At 48.1% G+C, this 27921-nt stretch overlaps 1 protein-coding gene across 1 annotated transcript; it reads right to left on the bottom strand.

The window, feature by feature from the left end:
• Nucleotides 1–27891, bottom strand: syt11a (synaptotagmin XIa). Its single transcript, XM_035429130.1, has 4 exons — nucleotides 27278–27891; nucleotides 6861–7777; nucleotides 2017–2137; nucleotides 1–1507 (listed from the first exon to the last, which is right to left on the bottom strand). The coding sequence occupies exons 1-4, from the start codon at nucleotides 27309–27311 to the stop codon at nucleotides 1197–1199; spliced, it is 1383 nt and encodes a 460-aa protein (XP_035285021.1). The 5' UTR covers nucleotides 27312–27891; the 3' UTR covers nucleotides 1–1196.
• Between the last annotated feature and the right edge of the window lie 30 nt (nucleotides 27892–27921).

Genomic DNA, 27921 nt, shown 5'->3' with positions numbered 1-27921 from the left:
CTTCTGGTTCAGTCAAGCACAGCACACCTGAACACACCTTAGTCCTGAAGCTCAACCAGGTCATATTTGCGAACTAATCATGTTTTTGTTTTAAAATAAGGATTTAAAAGTTGGGATAACATGCCCAATCCCATCCTGGAACAAGATCCTTAACCCATTTTAAATGCTTGCTGTAACCTTGTCTTGTTTGAGGGATATTGCTTGGATGGGAGCAGTTTTTCACAGTTTTAATGTTTGTTTGCCTTATGTTTGGGGTTTTCACCGTTAATGTTACGGGTAAGGGTGCGCAGAATAAATAGATTATGAACAATGGGACTCATGAATAGACTTAGATTTTTCTTTCTTCCTTTTAATGCAGAACGGTGGACAGAGTAAATGCACACCACGCCAGGAGTTGCTGGTGACCTGCCCCTCCACCCTCTACACTGCTCAAGGGGGTGAGCAAGGACAGAACACAACTGCGCTCCTACTGAAGACAAGAAGGAGACAAAAAAAAAGAAAAACAAAGAGCTCCAGCAACACATCATTGCATCTTCGTTTTTTCTTTTGTTTTCTTTTTTTCTTTTGTTTTTTTTTTTGGTCTTTGAATTTTTTTTTCAGGCATGCAATAATTTGAAAGTACACACCACCGATATGAAACCAGGGAGGGGGAGGAGGGTGGGGTTGGGGTTGAGGGAGGGGGGGGCATGAACTCTCAGTTGTTCTTTTTCTTTCTTTCTTTCTTTCTTTCTTTCTTTCTTCCCTCTTTTTGAAGTGAATTTTGTTTGGATAATTCCCTCTTTCTCCCACGAGATGGGACCGAATCCATTTTACCGGTCTTGAATGTGTGTATATGTATATATATATATTAGCTCTTTGTTCATTACAGCTTTTGGTTTCTTCGTACTGACCAATCATTCAGTCTTTTCTTTTTTCGTAGTGACTCATGGCATTTTTTGTGCTCTAATTCCCCAAAAGTTCTTTCTGAATTTTTTTTTTGTCAGCCCCCATTACCATATTGATCATCATGGTTATTTTAAAATTCTTTTTTCTTTTCATTTTTTTTTTTTTTTACTGATGCAAACAGTTCACTGTACAAGTCCCCCTTTCATTTTTTCTGGTTGTTGTGGCATTGTTTGGGGGGGAAGGTACGACTTAAGAGGAGTCACCTTGATCAGCAAGACGCCCCCCAGTCGCGCAGCCCAGACACGGGGCCGCTAGTACTCCGCGAGGTTGTGCCACTTAGCGATTTGCCGGCGGGGGTTGTCGAGGACCTCCCGCCAGTGGGTGGCGCCAGAGGAACTGGGGCTGTGGGCCCCCAGCACCACCCGGCCCACCACCTCGTTCTTGGTGGTGCGGTCGAAGTCGATGACCAGGAACTCCACGGAGACGTCGGGCATCAGCTCGGCGGGCACGTCGTAGATGAAGGACTCGTTGAAGACGGGGTTGAGCGTGCACTTCTTCACGTGCGTCTTCTTCTTTGCGATGCGCTTGCGCCCGTAGAACACGTTCACCTTCACGTACGGGTCTGGGGAGGGGTGCGGGGGAGGGGGTCAGAACAAGAGATTTCTCAGCTTTTTTCATCTTGATCCTCTGAACTGTTTATGTGTTTCAACTGAACACCTACATACAGCACAATGTAAAGTTTCATAAACAGTCAGAAGTAGAGTCAGTTCAGCTTTAAAGTGTGAGTGCGAGGGCTCAGGTGTGTAGTAAAGTCTCAGGTGTGTGTGTGTGTGTGTGTGTGTGTGAAGTCTCAGGTGTATAGTAAAGTCTCAGGTGTATGTGTGCAGTCTCAGGTGTGTAGTAAATTCTCAGATGTGTGTGTGTGCGTGTGTGTGTGAAGTCTCAGGTATATAGTAAAGTCTCAGGTGCATGTGTGAAGTCTCAGATGTGTGTGTGTGTGTGTGTGTGAAGTCTCAGGTGTGTGTAGTGAAGTGTTACGTGTCTAGTAAAGTCTCAGGTTGTAGTAAAGAGTCAGGTGTGTATATGGAGTCTCAGGTGTGTGACTGGAGAGGGAGAGAGAGAGATACTCACTGCCGGACAGGCCTGTGATGTCCATCTTGGGCAGGTGTTTGGCCTTCAGCACCACCACACTCAGCCTGTGAGTGACGGGCTGGTAGGACAGAGACAGCAGCAGCTCCCCACGGCTTACACACTGCAGAGAGAGAGAGAGAGAGAGAGAGAGAGTCAGCAACACACACACTAATGTACACACACTCAATAATACACACACTAATACAGACTGCAGAGAGAGAGAGTCCGCAACACACACACTAATACACACACTCAATAATACACACACACTAATACAGACTGCAGAGAGAGAGAGTCAGCAACACACACACTAATACACACACTCAATAATACACACACTAATACGCACACACTCAATAATACAGACACACTAATACACACTGCAGAGAGAGAGAGTCAGCAACACACACACTAATACACACACTCAATAATACACACACACTAATACACACACACTCAATACTACACACACACTAATTCACACTGCAGAATGAGAGTCCGCAGCACACACGCACACACACACACAGTGCCTCTCTGCTTGTTCTGTGGCTTCTCTCGCAGTTTAGTCTCTGGCCCTCTCTCCCGCTCTCTCTCTCTTTCTCTCTCTGTGGATTCCTGTCCTGCTGCTGGGTGTTACCAAGGCAAAAACTAGGGGGGGGGGGCTGACTGAAGGCCAGGGTAACTGCAAGTGGAGGATCCCTGGAGAATGTATGTGTGTGTGTGTGCGCGCATCTGTTCATGTGTGCGTGTGTATAATGTTTCGTCATGTGTAAATGCACGCTTAGGTACATTCAGTGTGTGTGATCATGTACGTGCATCATATGATGCATGATACATATCGTGTGTCAGAGCATTGCATTGTCTACGTGCGTGCATGTATGTGAGTGCATGCGTGCATGTATGTGAGTGCATGCGTGCATGTATGTGAGTGCATGCGTGCTTGTAAGAAAATTGTTGGCATCTACACAAGACGGAATTCATAGTGATCTGTCAGAAATTTCTGTAATTTCTAGATGTTGGTTTAATCGCTGCTGTACGTCTGCAGTACGTTGGGTCTGCAGCGTAACAGGAGGAGAGACAGAACCAGCACGTACTCTGTGTGCTCAGCCCTGTGTACCGAGCCCTCTCTCTGTTTCTGAGTGACACAACCACCATCTCCCCCTCTCACAGGAGTCACGCCAGCCCCTTATTCTGCCCGAGCAAACTGCGCATTCATTTCACATCCAGTTCTCCGAAATTCATTTCACATCCAGTTTTCCGAAATTCATTTCACATCCAGTTTTCCGAAATTCATTTCACATCCAGTTCTCCAAACGCCGGGGGGCACCCTGGGTGTGAGCCTACGCAACACAACTCGACCTGCCTACCGCAAGGGCCCGTTTTGTGTTTTGTTTTGTGTTTTGTTTTGTGTTTCGTTTTGTGTTTTGTTTTGTGTTTCGTTTTGTGTTTCGTTTTGTGTTTCGTTTTGTGTTTTGTTTTGTGTTTCGTTTTGTGTTTTGTTTTGTGTTCTGTTTTTCGGCAGTGCGTTGCGCCGCGAGGTTGACGCTCTGCAGGAAACCGGAAGAAGAAAAAAAAAAAACCCGACCCGCACACACGCCCGAACGCCGGCGCTCCGTACGCGAACGAGAGGCGCCCGAAAAACCGCTCCGACCGTTAGCGTTAGCGTCCGCGCCCGCGCCGCTACCGTCCGCCGCGCTCCTTATCGGCTCTCCATCGGGAGCCCTAAATGGCTGAGATATGGGCGCCATAGCGACGGTGACGGCTTTACCGCCGTGCGCTTAAATAATTAAAGGCGTCTTTCTCCTTCAGCGCAGACTTCCTCTCGCTGCGCTTCCAGCCTCACCCGAGCTGGACTTTTAATCTCCACACCCACCCGTTTTTTTTTGTATTATCCCCAAATTCTTATCTCTGTCAAAGGCTCATCCATCTCACTTAGCAGGCCTCTCGCGCTCTTCATCAAAGTTTTATAGAGCCCTCCTCCAGGTAATCTCTCTCTCTCTCTGTCTGTCTCTCTCCTCTCTGCTTTCCGTCTCTCCTGGAGAATCAATCTCTTTTTTCTGAGACCAGAGGAAACAGTGGATTCAATTAAAGGCACTGCCCTTCTGGACACAAGGAGGTGGTTATGTGTGTGTGTGCGTGTGTCTGTGTGTGTGTGTGTGTGTGCGCGTGCTTGTGTGTGTTTGTGTTTCTGTACGTGAACGTGAGTATGTGTGTGCGTTTGTGTGTGAGGCTGCTGGGTAGAGAGGAACAATATATGAGCAGACAAATGGGAACCAGTCTCATTCAGGAACAATATATGGGCAGTCATATGGGAGCCAGTCTCATTTAGGAACAATATATGAGCAGTCATATGGGAGCCAGTCTCATTTAGTAACAATATATGAGCAGTCAAACAGGAACCAGTCTCATTCAGGAACAATATATGAGCAGTCAAACAGGAACCAGTCTCATTCAGGAACAATATATGGGCAGTCAAACAGGAACCAGTCTCATTCAGGAACAATATATGGGCAGTCAAACAGGAACCAGTCTCATTTAGGAACAATATATGAGCAGTCAAACAGGAACCAGTCTCATTTAGGAACAATATATGAGCAGTCAAACAGGAACCAGTCTCATTTAGGAACAATATATGAGCAGACAAATGGGAACCAGTCTCATTCAGGAACAATGTATGAGCAGTCAAACAGGAACCAGTCTCATTTAGGAACAATATATGAGCAGTCAAACAGGAACCAGTCTCATTTAGGAACAATATATGAGCAGACAAATGGGAACCAGTCTCATTCAGGAACAATGTATGAGCAGTCATTCAGGAATCAGTCTCATTTAGGAACAATATATGGGCAGTCATTCAGGTTGACATTTTAGGGAGATGCGGCAGGGGAAGAAAAACGCAGAGGGGCGGTTAACGCACGGGCTGCTGGGTAAACTCTGTCCCTGTCGCTGGCGGGCCGTTGGGCTCCCTGTCTGGGACGTGGCGTTTTCGTGCAAGGCAGCGTGGGTAATGATATTGCCATCAGGGCCGTGTTCCGCCTTTGTGATCGATGCCCCGCTGCAGCGGGAGATAGGAAGGCCGCCCAAGTCCGGTTCTCCCCCCGCCCGGCCGCAGTCAGGACTTTTAATGGAGCGAGAATCAATAGAGCCGCTGACCTTCTGGGCAGACACACCCCAGTGTGTGTGTGTGTATGTGTGTGTGTGTGAGTGTGTATGTGTGTGTGAGTGAGTGTGTGTGTGTGTATGTGTGTGAGTGTGAGTGTGTGTATGTGCGTGTGTGTGTGTGTGTGAGCGTGTGTGTGTGTTCTCTGGGTCTTACCATCTAGCAGCTGTGTAACTCCTGAGATAAAATATTTTGCAGTCAGAGAGCCCTTTTCCCTCTCTTTACTCTCAGAATGTGGACTATGGGTTTAAGGTGGAAGCGAGCAATATCAGAAGCATGTGAATTCTAGCTGGACTGGCAAACTGATTCTGGAGCAAACAAAGAAAAATAAAATTTGCGCAGCTGAGTTTTGTAGTGTCACACTCCTCCTGAAAGGTGGCCATTTGCATGCAAGATCAACCAATTCCTCCAGTCAACGAACCTCAAATGATGAAATCCACATTACAGAAAAGCATTTTCGCCCAGTACCGCTGAGACGCATGGTGGAGAGTGGAGGGGAGGAGCTTATCTTACCACATGGGAATGGAACCCCGGTGTTCTACTCCCACGGGCAGAGACATTACCTCATCGCCAAATCCCTAGATGAGACGGAATATTCCTCTACAACGGAGGTCTGGTGACATCACTCCGCCTCGGAGCTAGGGTGCTTCCCCGACGCGATCGCAAGCACCTGATCTAATAAGCCGCAGATTAACTGGGAACGTTCAGTTTTGCAAAGGTTAAGGACGCCGCATTTGTGATGTCACGCGCACGCAGTTGAACTAGCCCAAGAGTTCAATTAACATACATTCAGGTGAACCGGTAGGCAGAGATGCATCGGCACCAGGCACAAAGCACAGCCTGTCTGCCATTTTTCTTCTGTTTTTGGACACGGCGGTCCCGTTTTTCAGGAAAGCGAACGTTTCTGGGTTCGGCTAGGCGGTCGCTCACGTGAATTACGCACGAGCGTGCCGAGCGCCGTGACTCCCGCGGTTTCTCCGTTCTACCGCGGGACGCAAACAGGCACGGGGAAGGCCTCCTGATTCGGTCCGAGCGGAACGAGGCCGTAAAGCCCCCCCACCCCCAGAATGGGGTCGCTCGGCGGACACGGCGGCTGCAATCGGCGGTCAGGGTCAGGCGTTGCCGTGGAGATCCTCTCAGGGACGGGAGAGAAGCAGGTCCCGTGGACGGCTCCAGCCTGGACCAGCCCACACGTGGATCCGTAGTGGTCTGCGCGTGTTTGTTTTTGCTATGGTTCCTTTTGTTCTTCTTTCCTTTCTTTCCCTCTCTCTCTCTCTCTGAGTCCCCCTTTGGATCCATTTGTCGCCTCACTCCTCCTATATTTACTGCTTCTCTTTTTCCCTCCCTCCTTTGCCTCCTTCCTACCTTTTCCTCCTCTCTGGTCATTCACTCTTTCTTTCCATTCCCCTTTCGCTCTTCCTCCCCTTCTCTTCCCCCCTCTCTCCCTCTCTCTCTCCCCCCCTCTCGCTCTCTCACCTGTATGCTCCTCTTGCAGATGCGCTGGGTGAGCTGGACCCTCCCGGTGCTGGGTCTCTCTCTCTCTCTCTCTCTCTCTCTCTCTCTCTCTCTCACCTGTATGCTCCTCTTGCAGATCGGCTGGGTGAGCTGCACCCTCCCGGTGCTGGGTCTCTCTCTCTCTCTCTCTCTCTCTCTCTCTCTCTCTCTCTCTCTCTCTCTCTCTCACCTGTATGCTCCTCTTGCAGATGCGCTGGGTGAGCTGCACCCTCCCGGTGCTGGGGTCCACGCCGGCCAGCGGCACCACGGCCTCGCCGATGACGTCGTCGCGGGAGAAGCGGTCGAAGCTGAGCACCAGGAAGTGCAGCACCAGCTCGGGCAGGGCGCTGTAGGGCACGCCGTAGAAGGTGAAGGTCTCGTCGAAGACGGGCTCCAGCGTCTTGCGCAGCACGCGGGTCTTCACGCGGTGCTTCTTCTCGGGCAGGATGGTCATCTTCACGTAGGGGTCGGAGCTGCCCGACTCCTCGTCCACCGCCGGCAGGCCCCGCGCCTCCAGGATGGTCACCACCAGCGCCTTCTTGGGGAAGTTGTAGTCCACGGCCAGGCTGAGGGCGCCCAGCCCGGGCTCGTCGCCGGGGGTGAAGGGGGAGGCGGTCTTGCTGTTGGCCTCGCTGCTGCTGGCCGAGCTGCTGTCCAGGCAGCAGTAGTCGGACCTGATGGGCAGCTCCCTCTCCAGCCGGTTCGCCTGCGCGGGGCGGGGCGCGGGCGGGGCGTGGGCGTGGGCGTCCGGCGGGGCGCTCCCGGACGCGTCCACCAGCAGCACCGCGCCGCCGCCGCCCCCGGCCCCGCCCACGCCCCGCCCCCACTCGCGGTCCCGCTCGCCCCGCCCCCCGCGCCCGCGCCGCCCCACGCGCACGATCTTCTTGGTGTTGCTGAGCGTCTCCGGGTAGATGCTGATGCCCTTCAGCATGTGGATGAACTTGTAGGGCGGGTCCGTCGCCGGGTCCACCCGGTCGCCGCGGAGCTTGTAGCTGCCCGTCAGCTGCCGGTATCGCCGCTGGCAACAGGTCCAGAGGAACACGGCGACCGTCACCGACACCACCAGCACCCCCGCGCCCAGGAACCCCGCCAGCACTGGGGACACCTCTGGAGAGAGAGAAAGAAAAAGGGGGAGAGAGAGAGAGAGAGAGGGGAGAAGCTCACTAATTCTGTAACCCAAACTAACCTTCACCACGCTCAGACCAGCACTGCTTACCAGCCGCAAATCAGTATAACCCATGAGCAGTCATACGGAAACCAGTCTCATTTAGGAACAATATATGAGCAGTCAAACAGGAACCAGTCTCATTCAGGAACAATATATGAGCAGTCAAACAGGAACCAGTCTCATTTAGGAACAATATATGAGCAGTCAAACAGGAACCAGTCTCATTCAGGAACAATATATGAGCAGTCATTCAGGTTGACATTTTAGGGTGATGCAGCAGGGGAAGAAAAGCACAGAGGGGCGGTTAACGCACGGGCTGCTGGGTAAACTCTGTCCCTGTCGCTTTCAAAATTTGTATTTGGAAAATTGGGATAAAGGAACCAAAACACAAAGTCCATTAAATTGCTATCGAACCATAAAAAAAGACTATACTCCAGCAGAGTATCTCTTCTTCGTTAGAGATACAAAGCAGAGACAAATCCTGACCAAGTACAGGCTCAATGACCACACCTTAGCAATTGAAAAAGGAAGGCACAAAAAAACATGGCTACCCAAAGAAGAACGTATATGTGGTCACTGCAAGACAGGAGAGGTAGAGACAGAGATGCACTTCCTGCTATATTGTGAAATACATTCACAAAAAAGAAAAACACATTTTTAATAAGATTCAAAATTTAAAATTCCACAACAAATTTCCCTCCCTCACAAATGAAACAAAAGCTGCGAGTTCTATTAGGAGAAAGACCGACAGCCTCACTCACAACTAAATATGTTTTTGCCTGTCACAGCCTGAGGCACAGTGGGTAAACATCTAATAATCATAAAAAATATATGTATAATAATAATAATCATTTAATTGAGAACATACTTTTTTCATTAATAGAGCATAGTATAATAGAGAAATATTATAGTATAGTAGAGTAATAGTATATAGTAGTTAATTTAATAGATAATAAATGTTATGTTACTGTCATTTATGCTGTTATTGTTGTTGCTGCTTTTTTAATATATATATATTCTTAGTATGGTTGATTCTTGTTATCACTACGCTTTGGCAATATGAATTTTCAAACATGTCATGCCAATAAAGCATTTGCATTTGAAAAAATTTGAATTTGAGAGGGGAGAAAGTGGGGGAAGGAGGGAGGGAGAGGGGAGAGAGAGGGAGGGAAGGAAAACATGAATGAAAGAGAGAGAGGAAGAAAGTGGGGCATTTAAAATTGCTAATTTATTATGCGAGGATTGATTATGATCAATTAGAAAGGCAATAGATCAGAACACATTTGGAGCACGAGAGCATGTATGAAGAATTTTTAGCATCAATAAAATACAACGGAGCGTATCATGGCCTATTATAACTGCTCACGGGCTAATTCATTTAGAAATCCCACCTGATTATTCCCAGGCGCACAAAGAGTGCATGTCTACGCGTGTGTGCAAAATCGCTGGGATCGATTAAAAAGACAGGAGGACACAGCGTGTCCAATTAGAAATATAGGCTAACTCACTGGGAAATCCCGTTCGCTTCAAACCGCAGAGACCGAACGGATCAAACACAGCCATCTCAGCGCGTCAGCGGTTTTTGTTAAGGAAACGACACGCGAGGCACCTGACTGTACGTTTCACCCAATGAAACACTGACAAAAAGACCTGACTGTACGTTTCACCCAATGAAACACTGACAAAAAGACCAGACTGTACTTTTCACCCAATGAAACGCTGTCAAAAAGACCTGGCTGTACATTTCACCCAATGAAACGCTGTCAAAAGACCTGGCTGTACGTTTCACCCAATGAAACTCTGTCAAAAGACCTGGCTGTACGTTTCACCCAATGAAAAACTGTCAAAAGACCTGACTGTACATTTCACCCAATGAAACGCTGTCAAAAGGACCTGACTGTATATTTCACCCAATGAAACCCCGTTAAAAAACCTGACTGTACATTTCACCCAATGAAACGCTGTCAAAAGACCTGACTGTACTTTTCACCCAATGAAACGCTGACAAAAAGACCAGACTGTACATTTCACCCAATGAAATGCTGTCAAAAGACCTGGCTGTACGTTTCACCCAATGAAACGCTGTCAAAAAGACCTGGCTGTACATTTCACCCAATGAAACGCTGTCAAAAATACCTGACTGTACATTTCACCCAATGAAAAACTGTCAAAAGACCTGACTGTACATTTCACCCAATGAAAAACTGTCAAAACACCTGACTGTACATTTCACCCAATGAAACACTGTCAAAAAACCTGACTGTACATTTCACCCAATGAAAAACTGTCAAAAAACCTGACTGTACATTTCACCCAATGAAAAACTGTCAAAAAACCTGACTGTACATTTCACCCAATGAAAAACTGTCAAAAAAACCTGACTGTACATTTCACCCAATGAAAAACTGTCAAAAAACCTGACTGTACATTTCACCCAATGAAACGTTGTAAAAAAGATCTGGCTGTACATTTCACCCAACGAAACGTTGTCAAAAGACCTGGCTGTACATTTCACCCAATGAAACATTGTCAAAAGGACCTGACTGTATATTTCACCCAATGAAACACTGTCAAAAGACCTGGCTGTACATTTCACCCAATGAAACGCTGTCAAAAATACCAGACTGTACATTTCACCCAATGAAACGCTGTCAGAATTTTAAAAAGGGGAAATTTCTTCGCATTCACGTCACATAAATATTAATGCATTTAAATAAAGGCCTATTTAAATAATAGCGAACCGCTTTTGACATAATCCGAGTTATATAACTCACAGGGCCCAGAGCATCGCCACAGAGGGGAATATCTCAAACGCCTGCCATCTGTTCTTTTAATGCCCTTTTACCCAGCATCCACTGCAGGCGCGTGGTCGTCACATGACCTTGTCAAAGTGTGAAATCTGCCGAAAAGGGCCAGCACTGCAGAAGTAACTGTACAATGATCCGCAGAGCGCTGATGTCAAGGGCACCTTACGGGCTGCATATTTAAATTCACCTATCTGTCCCGCCCCCTCCTCAAACACTGTGCACCAACCCAGCAGGCCCCATATTCATAACTAGGCTTTTTAAAACATTTTTTCTTTTTTTACGGTTTATTTATTTTTGTGACGAAACTGAAAGAAAGCAAAAAAAAAGAAAAAAAAAAAAGCATCTAAATAATGTTACGTCTGAAAAGTGTGGTGTGACCTCATCTTAGATGATCTGATTTTGCTCTGTTTTGATGCATTGCCTGTGGCGGGGTGTGGTGTGGTGTGGTGAGGTGTGGCGGGGTGGGGTGTGGTGAGGTGGGGGTGGGGGTGGGGGGAGTCACACGCAGACGTGAGGCGTCAACGCGTGAATCAGGGACCCCGTAATCCGCTGGGGGCCTCAACGTGACAGACCGCCAGCATCGCCGCTGTCACACGGGGACGCGGAGAGATGGAGGGATGACAGGAGGGAGGGTGGGGGGGGGGAGGGAGAGGGGGTGCACAGGGACACAGAGAGATGGAGGGATGACAGGAGGGGGGGGGGGGGAGAGGGGGTGCACAGGGACACGGAGAGATGGAGGGATGACAGGAGGGAGGGAGGGGGGGAGGGAGAGGGGGTGCACTGAGGCAGACGGCAGAAACAGAAGAGCGTGAAACGAGGTCGCGGAGTGCTGAAAGGCCTGGACGCCTGCAGTCGAGGAGAGGGGGATGAGTGCAGGAGAGCAGAACCAGAGAGAGAGAGAGAGAGAGAGAGACCCATCGCCGTCTCCGCGGAGCTCGGGGTGGTCTCACACGGACGTGCTGACAGGAGTGTGTGTGAGCGTGCGTGTGTGTATGTGTATGTGTATGCGTGTGTGTGTGTGTGTGCGCATGTGGGTGTGTGTGCGCACGTGTGTGTGCGTATGTGTGTGTATGTGTGCGTGTGTGTGTGTTTGTGTGTGCGCATGTGTGTGTGTGTGCGCGCATGTGTGTGCGTGTGTGTGTGTATGTGTGCATGCGTGTGTGTGTGTGTATGTGTACACGTGTGTGTGTGTGCGTGTGTGAAAAGCAGGGTGGTTCTCTGTCTCTAACTACCGTACGCCACATGGCAGCACCTGCACTGTTAACCCCTCTCTATCAGAGTTTATATGAGTCTGCACATGCTGATAGGAGCCCTATCGGAGTACAATATGCACCATAAGTGTTGATTTTACACTGAGCATTTCAATGCGCCCTTGTGTCAAGCTTCCAAGGTTCCAGCGAGTTCTGTGAGCGCCTGCTCGGTAACATGGGCAGAAGCCCGCACACAAACAAAATGTCCGCCTGCAGCTGTAATGCCATTCGCCGAGCCCTGACGTCTCCTTCACACGCGCGGCTGTGGTGGAGGAACCTCAGAGCAGGTGGCCTCGGGCCACACCCTGACCACTCCCATTATGAGCTAATGGGAGAGACTGACCCTGGATCAGCCTTGAGCTGTGGAGTGGCGCTCCCTTGTTCCAGTGGGTGAATTTAAATAACAAGACCAGGTCAAAACCTAGTATACAGCTGGGCCTAACACACGTGATCCAGCCGACCAATGGTGCAACTTCATCACTCACTCAGTCACTCACTCATTCACAGACATTCGCGTTTGTAGGCATAGTGATAGTGTGAACAGAGTGTTAGTGATAGAACATAGTGATAGTGATAGAATATAGTGTTCACTTGTTGACAGAGGGCTTGAATTCCCAGAATTCAGTTCTCCCTAGGCTCTCTCTCTCCCTCTCTCTCATGGTGGTATTGCTCTGTTTTTCCTGCGCTTCCATTGTGCAGTCCAGAGAATAACTCCAGTGATGAAACGTGCTTGATCATACTCAATTAACCCTTCACAATTAACCATTTAAGCTGTAAGATGACAAGTGCGTGATTAGAATGTTCTTAACTGAACATTCTGGTGCTGATGTAATAATCGCTACCGGCAACTGAAAACGGTGACGTTCTAGAACACCGACATAGGATTCCAAAAAAACCTACTCGTCAAAATCCCCCCTTACAACAAAAAAAAGAATATCGCCAAAATTTCACGGAAAAACTAAATGGAGAAGTTGCAGGATTTGTGCGCTTCAGTACCGCAAAGTCTGAGCCACTTCTGGAAAAAAAAATAAAAAATAAAAAACCGGAATATTTTTCACCGTCTCGATTGTAATAAACGCAGCGGTGAGTTTGAGCTTAAAAAGCACATGCTGCATCGGTGCGGTTAACCCATCTAAGGAGGAGTAATCCCACAGCTCAGCCACTCCCATGAATTACTGTACGTGACACAGGCACCCTGAGAGAGAGAGGGGGAGAGAGAGAGAGAGAGAGAGGGAGGGACAGAGAGAGGGAGAGAGAGAGAGAGAGAGAGAGAGAGAAAGAGAACCTGGAGCCTCGACCACCCAGTCTAAAGGCACCTTTAATGAATAGGGGGTCTGCCTGGGTGATTGATGGACAGTAGGGCAATCACCAACCGCTGCAGACTGAGATGGGATGTCAGATGTGTTTTGGTGTATAACAGAGAGAGGGCATTGGGGGGGGCACACACAGTCTGTCTCACCCAGGGGGCTGTCGAAGCAGACACACACACACACACACACACACACACACACATACCCACATACATGCACACACTCTGAGGTTAGTACAGAGAAACACACACACACACATGCACACACACACCGAGACACACCCACATATACACACACACACACTGAGGTTAGTACAGAGAGGCACACACACACACGCACACACACACACACTGAGGTTAGTACAGAGAGAGAGACACACACACACACACACTCTGAGGTTAGTACAGAGAAACACACACACACACATGCACACACACACAGACACACCCACACACACACACACATGCACACACACACAGAGACACACCCACATATACACACACACACACACTGAGGTTAGTACAGAGAGACACACACACACACACACACATGCACACACACACAGACACACCCACATACACACACACACACACACACACTGAGGTTAGTACAGAGAGATACACACACACATGCACACACACACACACACACACACACGTACTGCAGCGTATGAATTGGCCCTCACGTTGCAGTGGTGATAGGTGAGTGGAGGCAGAATGACACCGCAAGGAAAGATAAATAACCTACACAAAGCTACAATAATACAGAGAGAGAGAGAGAGAGAGAGAGAGAGAGTGAAATAATGGAACAGGGCATTGGAGACTACGAGCGATAGAACAAGAAAAAAATAAATGAAAGGATTATAAGATTGGAAAGAAATAAATGGAGAGAAAAGAGAGCTACTTTTAACTTTGAAATCCTTATTCATTAAAATTCATCCCAAAAAAAAAATTTAAGAGGGGTGCCAAGCTCCAAGGAACAAGGGGAAGGCGCTACCTCACTGTATCAAGCTGGTGTGCACCTAGCGGTAACCGTGGATACAAACGGTTTATTTACAGATGATATTACAAGTTTTACTGGGTAGAGGGAACTAAACAAATGAGAGAATGAGAGAAAGAGAGCACCAATGGCCCCAACTGCGGCTCAATATTATTATTATTATTATTATTATTATTATTATTATTATTATTAGTAATAAATTAATAAATAAATAAATGGATTTTTCTTTAAATGTCTGTGTTAATTTAACATTAATATTGTTACTGTGTTGTTTTTCTTTACAGAATGTTCACTATTATTAGTATTTCACTGAACATATGTATTTCCATTGATTTCTGATGCTTTGGCAATATTTACATATGTACAGTATTTCCTGCCAATAAAGCAATTTGAATTTGAATTTTAGAGAGAGAGATAGAGAGAGAGAGATGGAGGAAGAGGCATGCTTTGTTGTTGTCATGGTGACAAGTTTGATGGATGTCCGATGAAGCAGAGCAGCCATGCCCCAAGTGTGTGTGTGGGGGGGGGGGGGGGGCTGTGATAAATGATGTTGTGCATCAGGGCTATTCAACTGCCAGCCTGCAATAACCATTAAAAAACATATTTATTACAAAACAAAACACATTATCCATATTCATCAATAACCATGACGACGTGTAAGCCTGCATCTGCATCATATGCGAAAGCCTCCCAGCAGTGACAGAAGAGCAGATAATAACTGTGGAAATGTCTGTGAAGGACGCCTCCGAGCTTCTCATGCACAGATATCTGCGCACATCTGCAGACCTATTATGGTATTCATGCTTTGTTTCATAAACAGCTAGCGGAGAATGTTTGGCCTGCAAAGCGCTATTGAAAAGAGTCTGGCCCACAGGAAGCAGGAACGTCCTCTAAGACCAGGAGTTACCTGCTTGTTATGCCAGTCTCCAGAGCTCCTGAGAGCATGGAGGACATGGAGGTCCAGCTTCACAGGTCCCCTCGGACTGGTACTACCAATGGACTGGTACTGCCAATCTCTGTCGACCGCTGACTCAAATTAACCAATAGCTATCGATCACCGACTCAAATCACCAATCACTGTTGATCGCTGACGAAAATTAACCAATCGCTGTCGATCGCTGACTCAAATTAACCAATCGCTGTCTGTCGTTGACTCAAATTTACCAATCACTGTCGACCACTGATTCAAACTAACCAATAGCTGTCGATCGCCAACTCAAATCACCAATCACTGTTGACCGCTGACTCAAATTAACCAATGGCTGTCGATCACCGACTCAAATGAACCAATGCTTATTGATTGCTGACTCAAATTGACCAATCACTGTCGACCGCTGTCACAAATGAACCAACAGCTCTCAATTCCTGACTGAAATTAACCAATGGCTGTCGATTGCTGACTTGGATAAACCAATAGCTATCAATCACTCAAATTGACCAAATCACTGTCGACTGTTGAGTCAAACGAGCCAATGAGAAGACTTTGATCTCCCACGGAAAGCGTTGTAAAAAGCTTCACTCTCCATCCTTGCCACTACTATCCTTGAGCCTGATTTTAATTGTTCTGCCTGATTAACAAGCAAGCCACTTTACACAAGTCTCCCTGATGCAGCTGATTCTTTTTACTGATTATAATCTAATGTGGTGGGAATGCCTCTGTGAATTTCTCATTCAATGATCTTAATTATGAATAAGAGACTGGGTTAAATTAAAATGATTCTGATTACACAGAAGAGCCTGGGGGACAAATCTCTTTGTCGCAATGAATTTTTTTTCCCTCGTTGAAAACACACGCCAAGTTTCATAAGGTAACGCTGGCAACGTCAGATGCGATCAAGCGAAAAATGAATCATCATTCATTTGTGACTGTTAAAACTGCCGCATGTGTCTGTGAATCGCGTAGAACGGTCTAAAGCAGGTAGGTTGTCAGGGATGATTATCAGTTTTGAAGGAGGCTTTTCTGTCATAACAATTTTCACATCGTTTATCAAGTCGTTTTATCTTTTCTTTTTATGCGTATGTGTGTTAAAAAAAAAAAACTTTCTATCACATTAAGTCATCATAAGCACTGTGTTACAACTTCATAAGCGTTGTATAACAGCTTCATAAGTATTTAAATATAAATATTACAATGGCACACCAAATCTGAATTTAATCCCTGAACTGAAAATAGTTAAAACAGTAACTCATAGTATACATTAACCGCACTTCTGGAGTACGCAGATACTTCATAACAAACACCATCCTCATTTAGGTTAAATTTGGGTTAAACCACCTTCTATCATGCAGCAGGCAGCTCTAACCAGCCAAACACCGCACCCAGGTTTGAGCCGGTCTTTTAAAACGGCAGACCCTTCCGGTACCTTCTACTCCCGGACGGGCAGTCTGGAGTCTCCACACCAGAGCCAGTCATCCCCCCTCATCCCCCCCCCCCCCCCTCCAGCACATCTCGCATCCAAAAATCCACAGCACTCTCAGAAGACACCCTCACACTCATCATCTTTGCCCAATTTTTTTTCTTTCTTTCTTTCTTCTTCCTTACCATTGTTTTTCTTCCCTCCCACCCAGCCTCACCCCAAACCCCCCCCTCCTCCTCCTTCAAACCCCCTCCATCTCCAATCACCAGTCTCTGCCTCTGAACAAAGGCTCGACCCCGCCTTTATTCTCTCTCTCTGTCTCTCTTTCTCTCTCTCCCTCTCCCCCTCCCTCCCTCTCTCTCTCTCTCTCTCTCCCCCTCCCTCCCTCTCTCTCTCTATCTCTCTCTCTCTCCCTCTCTGGTCACTCCTGCGCCCCCGGTGGGAATTCCAAACCGGCTGATGTCATTTTTATTTATTTATTTATTTTTCCAGAGGGTGCTCAGAGCCAGCTGCTCCCGGTTGCCTGGAGACAGTCTTCCGGGATCAGGAGCCCCTAGAGGAGACAGAGACCCCTCCTCCTCAGCCCCCCTTCCCTCCCCCCTCCTCCTCAGCCCCCGTTCCCTCCACCCCAGCCCCAGTCCCAGTCCCAGGAGAGGAGCTCTCTCAAAGTGCCCCTGTGAGTGTGTGCTCTGCCACCCCCCCCACGCCACACCACCCATGCAGCCACTGCACCAGTCTCCTCGCCTGGCTCACTGATCCAGTCCCCCCTCCCCACCCCACCAATGACACCGCCCAATTTCAAACCGTGGCAAAACTGCTTGATAAATAATTGATGGTCGCTGCAATTCCCCGGGGCTACTTGATATTGTGATTCTGACACAGGAGATAATGATCTGATGCATAATTAATTACACTGCAGAAAGGGGATGTCACGATAAGGGACACACTGTGCTACAGCTGTATAAAAACACACACACGCGCACGCACACGCACACATACACCCACACGCACACACACACACACACCCACACACACGCACACACACACACACACACACACACCCACACACACGCACACCACACACACACACACACACACACACACACACACACACACACACTCACACACACTCACACACACACATACACACATGCGCACGCACGCACACATACACCCACACATACACCCACACAGGCACACACACATAAACACCCACACACACCCACACACACACACACACACACCCACACACACGCGCACACACACACACACACACACACACACACACCCACACATGCGCACGCACGCACACATACACCCACACATACAACCACACGGGCACACACACATAAACACCCACACACACCCACACACACGCACACACACACACACACACACACACACACACACACACCCACACACACGCACACACACACACACACACACACACACACTCACACACACTCACACACACACATACACACATGCGCACGCACGCACACATACACCCACACATACACACACATGTGCACACACACACAAACACCCACACACACACGCACACACCCACACACACACACACACACACACACACACACACACAAGTTAGATATGTAACTTAAATGCTAAATAACGGACATCGTAATGGACTTCACCTTTACAAATAAGCGGCTGCGTGAGAAAAACGGCTGGATATCTGGAAATCAGAGTGACCGGTCAATTCCTTACAGCATGACATAGTTCGAATGAATCTAATTCTTCAAATCACTGGTTTGCACCAAATGTGCCTTTCCCCCCCTGCATGTCAGTCAATATAGACCTTTATTATTGTGCTTATTTCGGGTTATATAACCGTTCAACTGCTTCATACATTTCACCAGAATAACTGTGAGGGATGGGGCCATTTTCACTCTTTTCTTTTCTGTCCTTTTCATTCATTCTCTTTTTCCTTTTTCTTTCTCTTATGCCTCTCTCTTTACCTACCGTCTTAATCAAATTCACTCCATTTCCCTTAAGGTTTATCAGCACGGGAAACAAACATTTACGTCTCCAAAGCATGCCCATAATAAGAAGTAATGAACAAACATGATAAATCACCACGGAAATGATATTATACAACGCAGCACAAGAACCCAGTACATGACAAAATGGCCGCACACACCTCCCTCCCCAGAACTTCCGGTGTGGACTGTCCTTCAACAGTAACATTAAGTGAATATGAATAATCTTCGAAATTTATATCCTGTGCCCACCATTTGCACACTATGGGCAAGAACAGAATTTGGCATTTCTGTCTGCTGAAGACGGTGGGCGCAGACAGGCTTGGCGAGCAGCCTGGCACAGCCTGGCATGCCTTCGCACAGACGGGCACGCAAGCCGACCCAAATTTAGCGGGACGGATAAGGACCCCCCTCGCCGCCAAATGTCTCCAGATTCAAAGTCGTGATGCGGAGAGAAGGAGATGGAGGGGGGTGAGGAGCATGTTATGTATCTGGCAATCCCAGCCACCTTCCCACTGAAAAGCCTACAAATCCCATAAGGCATACAGCTTCTCCACAAATCTGCCTTCGTGGGGCATCATGGGATTTGCGGTTCCCACATGAGAAATGGAGCGGTGCGCGCTCCGAGAAATCTGTCTTCCTGGTCTGCGCTTCAAGTCACCTGAGGAGACTACACGAGTAGCAGCCAGCCTCCCCAGAGATGACCCACCTCTCAGGTACAATGCACCGTGTCACTTCCACGCTCTACGGCCTGCCAAGAACGCGAGCCCTGTTTGAATACGTCCGTGCTTCGCAGAGAAGCCCGTGGCTTCAGCAGAGCGATTACTGCCGCAGGCAAACCGGCCACACGCACTTCGCTCTCACCTGTGTGAACCAGCCTGACCAGGTTTCTGCCTAGCTGAGTAAACGTTGGAGAACACTTTAAGGTCAGAATGCAGAATTTGCTTGTACACATACAGTTTAAATGTGCATAAACCATGCACAGAACCAAAGGAAGACAAGGGACGTACAGTTATACAGCTTGAGGAATCATGCTCTTTTTAATTTTTTGATTTGCTAAAAATGAACCAGATATGCTTGCCGCTAAGCAGCATCTTTAAAGCAAAAAACTGGTTTGCTGCCTCATTCTGAATATTAATCATGTGGTCAAAGGCTACACAGCTAGCAAAAATGACACGGTCAGATCCGGTGCCTCCTGTTGACCGCTGCAGACAGAGGACTACAGAAGATGGACAGCACAGAGAGCAGAATATCTAGTCAGCAAATAGAATATGTGGTCAAATTGAATCTTTGACTCCAGGAAGACTCAATTCATTTCCGTTAATGTTTTCTCTTCACCTTCGCTCTTTAGCAATTAAACAGGGCAATTATACACATGCTCAACATTGCGTCCTTAACCTCTCAATTAGCCCAATCGCACGCTAAATTTGTAATGATGAATCACGGCTGACGGCTGCAGTGGAATGAGTGACGACTGAAAGCTGACTAGCGCGCCGCGGTGAGATAAACGCACCAGTGTAAACACACAGCGTGGGGCTTATCAGTCATCCAGGCCAACTGAAGCCTGGCGAATCCTACAATCGAATCCTACAGCTCTCCAATCAGTGATCCGGACCAACTGAAGCCTGACGAATCCTACAATCGAATCCTACAGCTCTCCAATCAGTGATCCGGACCAATTAAAGCCTGGCGAATCCTACAATCGAATCCTACAGCTCTCCAATCAGTGATCCAGACCAACTGAAGCCTGACGAATCCTACAATCGAATCCTACAGCTCTCCAATCAGTGATCCAGAACAATTAAAGCCTGGCGAATCCTACAATCAAATCCTACAGCTCTCCAATCAGTGATAGGTTGGTGGACTGTCCAGGGTGTATTCCTGCCTCTCGCCCAGTGTATGCTGGGATTGGCTCCACCACCCTGACCAGGATAAGTGGGTATAGACAATGGACGGATGGATGGATGGATGAAGGTAAGCGATCCACAACTCGGTGACGAAGATCGGGCTCAGCTTGAGCAACGCAAACTTCTGACGTGAAAAGACTCGTCGGCCAAGACCGTCGTCCCCGGCGACGCTGAATCTCGGGAGGCTGTCTCAGAGTTTCAGAAGAGCAGAAGGCCAGCGGTCGAAAGGAAAACGCAGCGGTCTTTCATAGCTAAATGCTGCAATTCGGGGGGGGAGGGGGTGGAGTGCCTGAAATTGTAATAAATCTCCTTTTAAATGAAAGTCTTTCCCCGCACTAAGCGAGACAGAGGACGTAACCGAGCCATCGTGACGGTGAAGCGGCTGATCTGCTGGATCTGAAGGGAAGCGCTGATCATTCCGCTGATCATTCACTGCTTTTCCGGCTCTCTTGCCCAGGCAAGCATTCAGCTCACCTCAATTTCATTTGTCAAGCGCTTTTTTGCAGAGGACTGTCACACAGACGCTTTACAGAGCAGCAAGGCAAGAGACAGAGCAAAACACCAGGCCTGAACCCTCAAATAGCAGATACGTGAGGTAAAAACTCCCAGTGCGGACTAAACCCTCAAACGGTGGTGAGAAAAAAACTCCCCGACGGGAAGAAATCTCAAGAGGAACCCGGCTATGGAGGGGGAGCCCATCCTCCACTGGCCAGCCTGGTGTAAAGTAGCAGTAGAATGGAATGTGGCAGAAATGCTACAAGGTGGTATACAGGTGAGGGGCGGGTTGGCGGGTTGGCGGGTTGGCGGGCTGCTTTCGCACCCTTTTGCGGGAAGAGCGTCGCTTTCCTGGTTCTTAGGCGAAGTTTTCATTTCCACAAACGTCAAGTTCACTCACGAGCATGCTAGCTAGCCTAGCAGTGAATTCTAATGAAAATACTGGGGGAGGCGAGGAGGCACGTCTCCCCGTCTCCCCCCAAAACCCACGGCCCCCGTCAGCGGCACCATCAGCGGTCGTTGGGCCAACAACTCTGGTGTGGTTACGAAGTGAAAACTGCGTTATCAAGTCACTCGTCCGAGCAATGTTCACAAAGGCAGAACTTTTTTTTTGTTGTTGACATTTTTATTTGAACTACAGCTGAGTGCAACTGAAAAAACTACATGACCCACATAGCAACACCTGAAGGAATTCAGAGGAGGGACGACAGCAAGAGCAATGCTTCAAGGGTATTAATTCTGAGCTTAATAAGTGCGGTAATGTGGACTATGCAGGCAGCTAAATTTGGTTTGTGCAGTCTTGCAATTTTGGTAGGCCCACCTGAACTTTAGACCAAACAACTCGCTTGGTCCAAAGTAGTTACATCTCTCAGCCAATCAGGTTAAGTGAATGGGGTGGAGTGCAAACAGCTCCAAATGCATGGGATAGGGGTAGTATTTTCTGGAACATTTTGGAGACAGGTCAGAGCCTCTGGCTCTAATATTTTGGGGCAGGTGAGTGACAGGGCCCTAACACGTTCTCTAGGGCAAAAGAGTGACTGAGGATTCAGCCTCTCTGGCGAGGCTCGATCACAGTGCTCTGATTCGGTCTCCACAGCGACAGGGTGACAGCCTTCCGATTCGGTTGTTCTTCTCTGCCTGTATGACAGTGCTCTGATTCGGTCTCCATGGCAACGGGGTGACAGTGTTCTGATTCAGTTTCTGTGCCTGTGTGACAGTGCTCTGATTCGGTCTCCATGGCGACAGTGTTCTGATTCAGTTTCTGTGCCCGTACGACAGTGCTCTGATTCCGTTTCCATGGCGACAGGGTGAGAGTGCCCCGGCTCTGGTGTCTGGTGCAGCTCAGCAGCCCTGACAGTGACACAGCTTTAACGGCACCTGCAGCAGACATGCAGCTGGACAGAGCCGGACTGCGAGGGATGGGGGAGAGGAGGAAGAGGAAGGGGGGCCGGGCCTGCCTGGGCACCCCTTATGCCCAATCGCAAACCATCCCACCGCCGGGCACATCCAGAGCACTTGAACCCCATGCTCTCACAAAAAAAAAAAACGCCCAAAAAACCTGCTCATGTGACCCACAGAAGAGAAAGGTCTCTGATTTCAACCCAAAAACCACGACACCGTTTTGTTTTTGTTTTTTTGCTGAAACACATGCTTTCACAGGGAAGCTGCTGCAGGAGGGGCAGGCTCAGTGAGCAGGATCAGTGGGTAGGGTCAGTGGGCAGGGTCAGTGGGTAGGGTCAGTGGGCAGACTCAGTGGGCAGGCTCAGTGAGCAGGATCAGTGGGTAGGGTCAGTGGGCAGGGTCAGTGGGTAGGGTCAGTAGGTAGACTCAGTGGGCAGGGTCAGTAGGCAGGCTCAGTGGGCAGGGTCAGTGGGTAGGGTCAGTAGGTAGACTCAGTGGGCAGGGTCAGTAGGCAGGCTCAGTGGGCAGGGTCAGTGGGTGGGGTCAGTGGGTAGACTCAGTGGGCAGGGTCAGTGGGTAGGGTCAGTGGGCAGGCTCAGTGGGCAGGGTCAGTGGGTGGGGTCAGTGGGCAGGGTCATTGGGCAGGCTCAGTGGGCAGGGTCAGTGGGTGGGGTCAGTGGGCAGGGTCAGTGGGTAGGTGTTAGCTGTTTGTGGAGAAGCGGCTGTACCCGGCTGCGTCTCACAGCGTGGGGGCGAGCCTCATCACCCTCGCCAGCGGTAGTGACGGCATAAACCACGCCCATCCTCCAGCCCTGCGCATGGAGGGGTGCGGCGTTGCAGCCGGCCTCTCGCTGTAGCGGCTGAGCCCCACCAAACTCCCCCCCGCCCCCTCGCATCCGTCCTGCAGACCTGCAGCCCCCACCTCCCCCCCCCCCCCCCACCCCACCCCACCCCCCTAGTGCAGCACCTCAGTGGGACCAAGAAACGCTCAAACAGTCATAAACATAGCACTTCAAAATATGAGAACAAAGCTTTAAGGATACAGAAAACAAACATTCTCTCTTCAAAAAAAAAAAATCATTTGGCATAAGGTTCAGACTGACATGTCATGTGTGGAGAAGTCATTAATAGTTTACATTCTTTACATTCTAACTTTATAAAATGCTCATTCATGCTCTTTCAGTCATTCATTCATTAATTCATAACTAAACTACTAGATTAAAGAGGTGAAGTGACAGGGTGCAAAAAAAAAGATATATAGTCACTCAGTCATACGTGTGTATTTCACTTGTTTGGGTGATCAAACTTCGACAAACAAAGGACGTCATTAGCAGTAGCCAGTACAAGTGTAGAACTATTTAAGTTGTGAGATCACTAATATGTCATTAGAATGGTCTCAACTGAACATTCTAATGCTGATGTCACAATCACTGCTTCTGACTGAAAGCAATGGAGTTCTAGAACACTGACTGAACCAGGGAAGCCTGAGCCAGCCACAGCCCACACACCTGACCAGACCTGTCTCCCTCTGTCTACCGCCCCAGCCCAAGATGGGCAAACACTGCTCTAATATGCATGTTTAAAAAAAAAAAAAACCCCTGAAACAACCCCAAAAAAATGGCAACAAGGTATGAACCATGTAACATAAAAAAGGGAGAAGACACATTTATTATTATTATTATTATTATTATTGTTACATGCAAAAGGATATTTTCAATATTGGTGTTTGAAATGCTGCCCAACTTGCTGCCTCCCCTTGCAGACACACCCACCCCCGGAAGGTACCAGAACAAAGGGGCTCTACTCCCACGTGGCTCCCCGGAGACGCGCCCCACCAGGGGGGACACAACAAGGGCGGGTCCCTTTCAGGATTTTAATTATTTCATTAGCTCAATCACACTTTGACGTTTTGTATGAGCACCAGCTACAGCCGCAGACTGCAAGCGTATCCTGAAGATTTTACTGTGCCCAAGTACAGGAGTGAACCAGCAGAGTTTACAGAGCTGTCAGATAACTAAAACTGAGGTGACTGGTTGGAACAAAAACCGGCACACGGACCCGCCCTCCAGGACCGGAGTTGTGCACCCCTGCCCTAAACTCACCTCAGAATCATCTGGTTTCTCTGTCTACATGCTGCACAGCTCGTTCTCAGCCAAGGACCCCTACGACCGTCCCCTGAGATGCCTGATTAATGATATCGAACAGGCATTTTCCCCTCTCGTAATGAGCTCTTCCGGTGGTCTTACAAAAATAGCGACAAAAGAAGAAGAGGGCCTGGAAACAAGATGGAGGCTCGCTCTGCCCAGATCTCCCTCCACACCCGTGCTTTAGGGTGTCCACCCCCCTACCACCCCACCCCACTCTCGCCCCCACTCCCCAAGCCCTCCACCTCTAAACCAGGCCAGTCCCATGTTTTTACACAAGAGACCCCGTTTTCAGTAAACAAAAAATGAAAAAGTGTTAATTCAAATCTCTTACAGTTTATGTGCGCCCAAGAGGGATCGAATGCACTCATACCGGAGTTGAATTTAACACCGATTTCACTGCGTGCTACCTTCAGGTCGTTCCGACATCCTGCTTTAATTGCGCCGATACTTGCAAGCCCTTATATATCACGCTGCACTGTGAGTCTGTTATTGACCCCCAGGTAGCAATTCCATGCAATGCTACAGAAACAGGGAGGGGTCCGAACTGAAGCAGCATCAAAGATTGTGTAGAGAAACAAGATTCTCATGTCTTTATTCTTAGCACTGAAGATTCTGTCTCCCTACCCTTTGAATTTGAAACATTTCCAGTTGATGCATCAGCTAGAAAAGTCAATGTACGTTCTGTACTGTAATATGGGCCTGGAAAATCTTGTTAGCATCCGGTGGATCAGTAGAATCTATTGTATCTTTCTGATACTTCGATTATTAAATATAAAGCCTTTAAAATTTCAAGTCAAGTTCCTTATGAGCATAACAGCAAATCCACTTGAGAAGTAGAGGCATGGTACTGCTAATGACATCCCTACTGAAGTGTGGTCATCCAAACACATTGGATACAAACATGAAAGGTTCACTCTATCATGAGGCCACGCGTTGGGGGATGTGTGTGGGCGTGTATGTTTGCGTGCATGTGTGTGTGGAAGGGGGTGCTGTGTGCGTGTGGGGGGGCGGGGGATGGGTGGGTATGTGTGTGTGGTTGTGTGTGTTTGTGTTCATGTGTGTGGAGGGCGGTGCTGTGTATGTGGGGGGGGGGGAGGCTGTGTGTGTGTGGGTGTCTGTGTTTCTGTGCATGTATGTGTGTGTGTGTGTGTGGAGGGGGGTGCTGTGTGTGTATTTGGGGAGGGGGGGTGCTCACTGGTTATGTCACAATGTAATATGTCATTGTGCTGTTGTCGCACACTGGCCAAGCCTGGTGCAGGTTAACTGATTAATATTTTCTTCCCCTCTCGGGCAGCCCTGGTGTTATGCTGGCATCCTCTCAGTAACTTCTCCCTCCGTGAAACACACTGTACCAGCGTTCAGCTACTTCACACACACAGGCGTTGGTTCTCCATCCGGGGCTAATCAACACAAAACATTACTTTATTGCCAGTCTTCCGCAACAACCGTCACTGCAATAATCCACTGTGGAACGTGTATTTATGTAACAACGCTATAACTACATAACCGCCGATATGCGTAACAATAAGAGGAAAATCACGCTTAGCTACCAGCAAAGAAGACGCCGACATTGGTTATCTCTCGGACACCTCCGCTCCTACCTCACTAAATCCCCTCCCTGCTTCATACTATCCAAAATCTAATCCGGTTCCGGGCAGGTTGTTCAGCAAAAACAATAGATAAACGGGGACAGGCGATGCCTGGAACAGGAATAGACATAACGTCATCCCCCGTCCACCCCATCCCACGCGCGCAGTTAACGCCATTGGGAAGAATGGGGGGTAGCCAGTGCGAGAGCGCGCGCGCACGCGTGAGAGAGAGCGAGAGCGAGACAGGGGGGGGGGGGGGGAGCGAGCGAGAGCGCATGGCCCATACTGCTAGATCTCTCCATCTGCTCCACGCATAATTAAGACCACGGTATCAGAATTACTCAACCCAATTTCTTCAAAAACTTATAATGCAGATTTATTTCCGTGGCTCCGTGTTTTCTCATGTCTTTGATTATTTGCATAAGAACGGGTTCAGTGATTCCTCGCACACATTACCCCGAAAAGCGCAAAGCCATGACGAAGCAGGCGACCAAAAACACAAACAGCAGGTCGCACACGCTGACGGAAAACGGGAAAATACCCCAACATATCCAACGTAATAACTAACTAACACTGGAACATTTTATCTGCTGTCCTTACATATAATGGGTTATAAAACATCTATTATAAATGCATGGCACACGTTTACTAAGGTAGCCGATAAAAAAAACCGTTTTGCTCTTCATGTACCATGTGAACAGCATAATTATATTTTTATTTTATTTAGCGACCTGTTTGAAATATTAAAATGACTACAAGAAACCTTATATGGCCCACAATTATCAACGGAAGATCTGAGTAATGATTTACTCTTGAGTTAGGCTCCTAAAAATCACATTCAGATCTGATTAAATATTTATCGATGCGCGATCGCGTAAATTCTACATTCAGTTCAATTTGGCCAACGAATACATTTGAAAATTGTTGATGACATTTGAACAAAACTTATGCTCAATTTGTATTGAAAGTTCAACATTAAGTTAATCGCATCCGGGTACGAGGCAATAAAACACTACTGTGGTGTTTCCAGAATAAGCTACAGAAGGCGCAATTATTCCCTTTAATGGACATTTTGCAAATTCACCCGATGCACAGTGTACTGCCACAATGTCCCATAAAGAGATGTCTGGATGTCATTTCTTAATACATCAATATACCAAACCAGCCAGTTACTCACCGTACGTCGGTCTTATGTTGGTTATCTCAGCCATTTTGGGATTCAAAAGGGCTGCGTTACTGTCAGAAAAAATAAACAAAATAAAATTAAAAAACAAATTAAAATGGCAGGTCTCTATTTTATTTCCATGAATAGCAATCTTCACCGGTTAGATTTCGGTCGGTGTAAAACTCGATCGTGCAAACAGCTCTCCAGTCTTTTTTGTGCGTTTATGTTGCTGTCAGGGATGCGTTGTGTTGAACTGTTCCTCTCGCTCGCGAGCCTGAGTGATGCTCAAATCCTCTGGTTCAGTATTGCGGCTGCGGCGCGAGACTGGTCCTCCTGGATAGCGGAGGAGGATAAGTCAGCACCGCCCACACGTGCTGTCAAAATATTATAAACACGCCCAACTCGAGACAGACAGTTTTTATGGATTAATACAATTTGCTGTCTTTAATACACATTTCTATCAACCACGCAAACAATCTCTCTCTGGGCACAAAATATCGCCCCGTGTTAAAAGCCCCTATGTGTAAGTCTGTCAAACAACGCCCATATGCAACGATCAGGCCGCGCAGTATTCCCTTCGGTCATAATTAGCTTTCCGATTCTACCCGAAGCATTCCGACGTGACTTCATTGGCTAGGCTACACGGGCACAATTTA

Source organism: Anguilla anguilla, chromosome 8, assembly GCF_013347855.1.
Source record: "Anguilla anguilla isolate fAngAng1 chromosome 8, fAngAng1.pri, whole genome shotgun sequence".
NCBI lineage: Eukaryota > Metazoa > Chordata > Actinopteri > Anguilliformes > Anguillidae > Anguilla > Anguilla anguilla.
The sequence above is the reverse complement of the archived record's forward strand: the minus strand, read 5'-3'. Positions and strand labels throughout refer to the sequence as shown.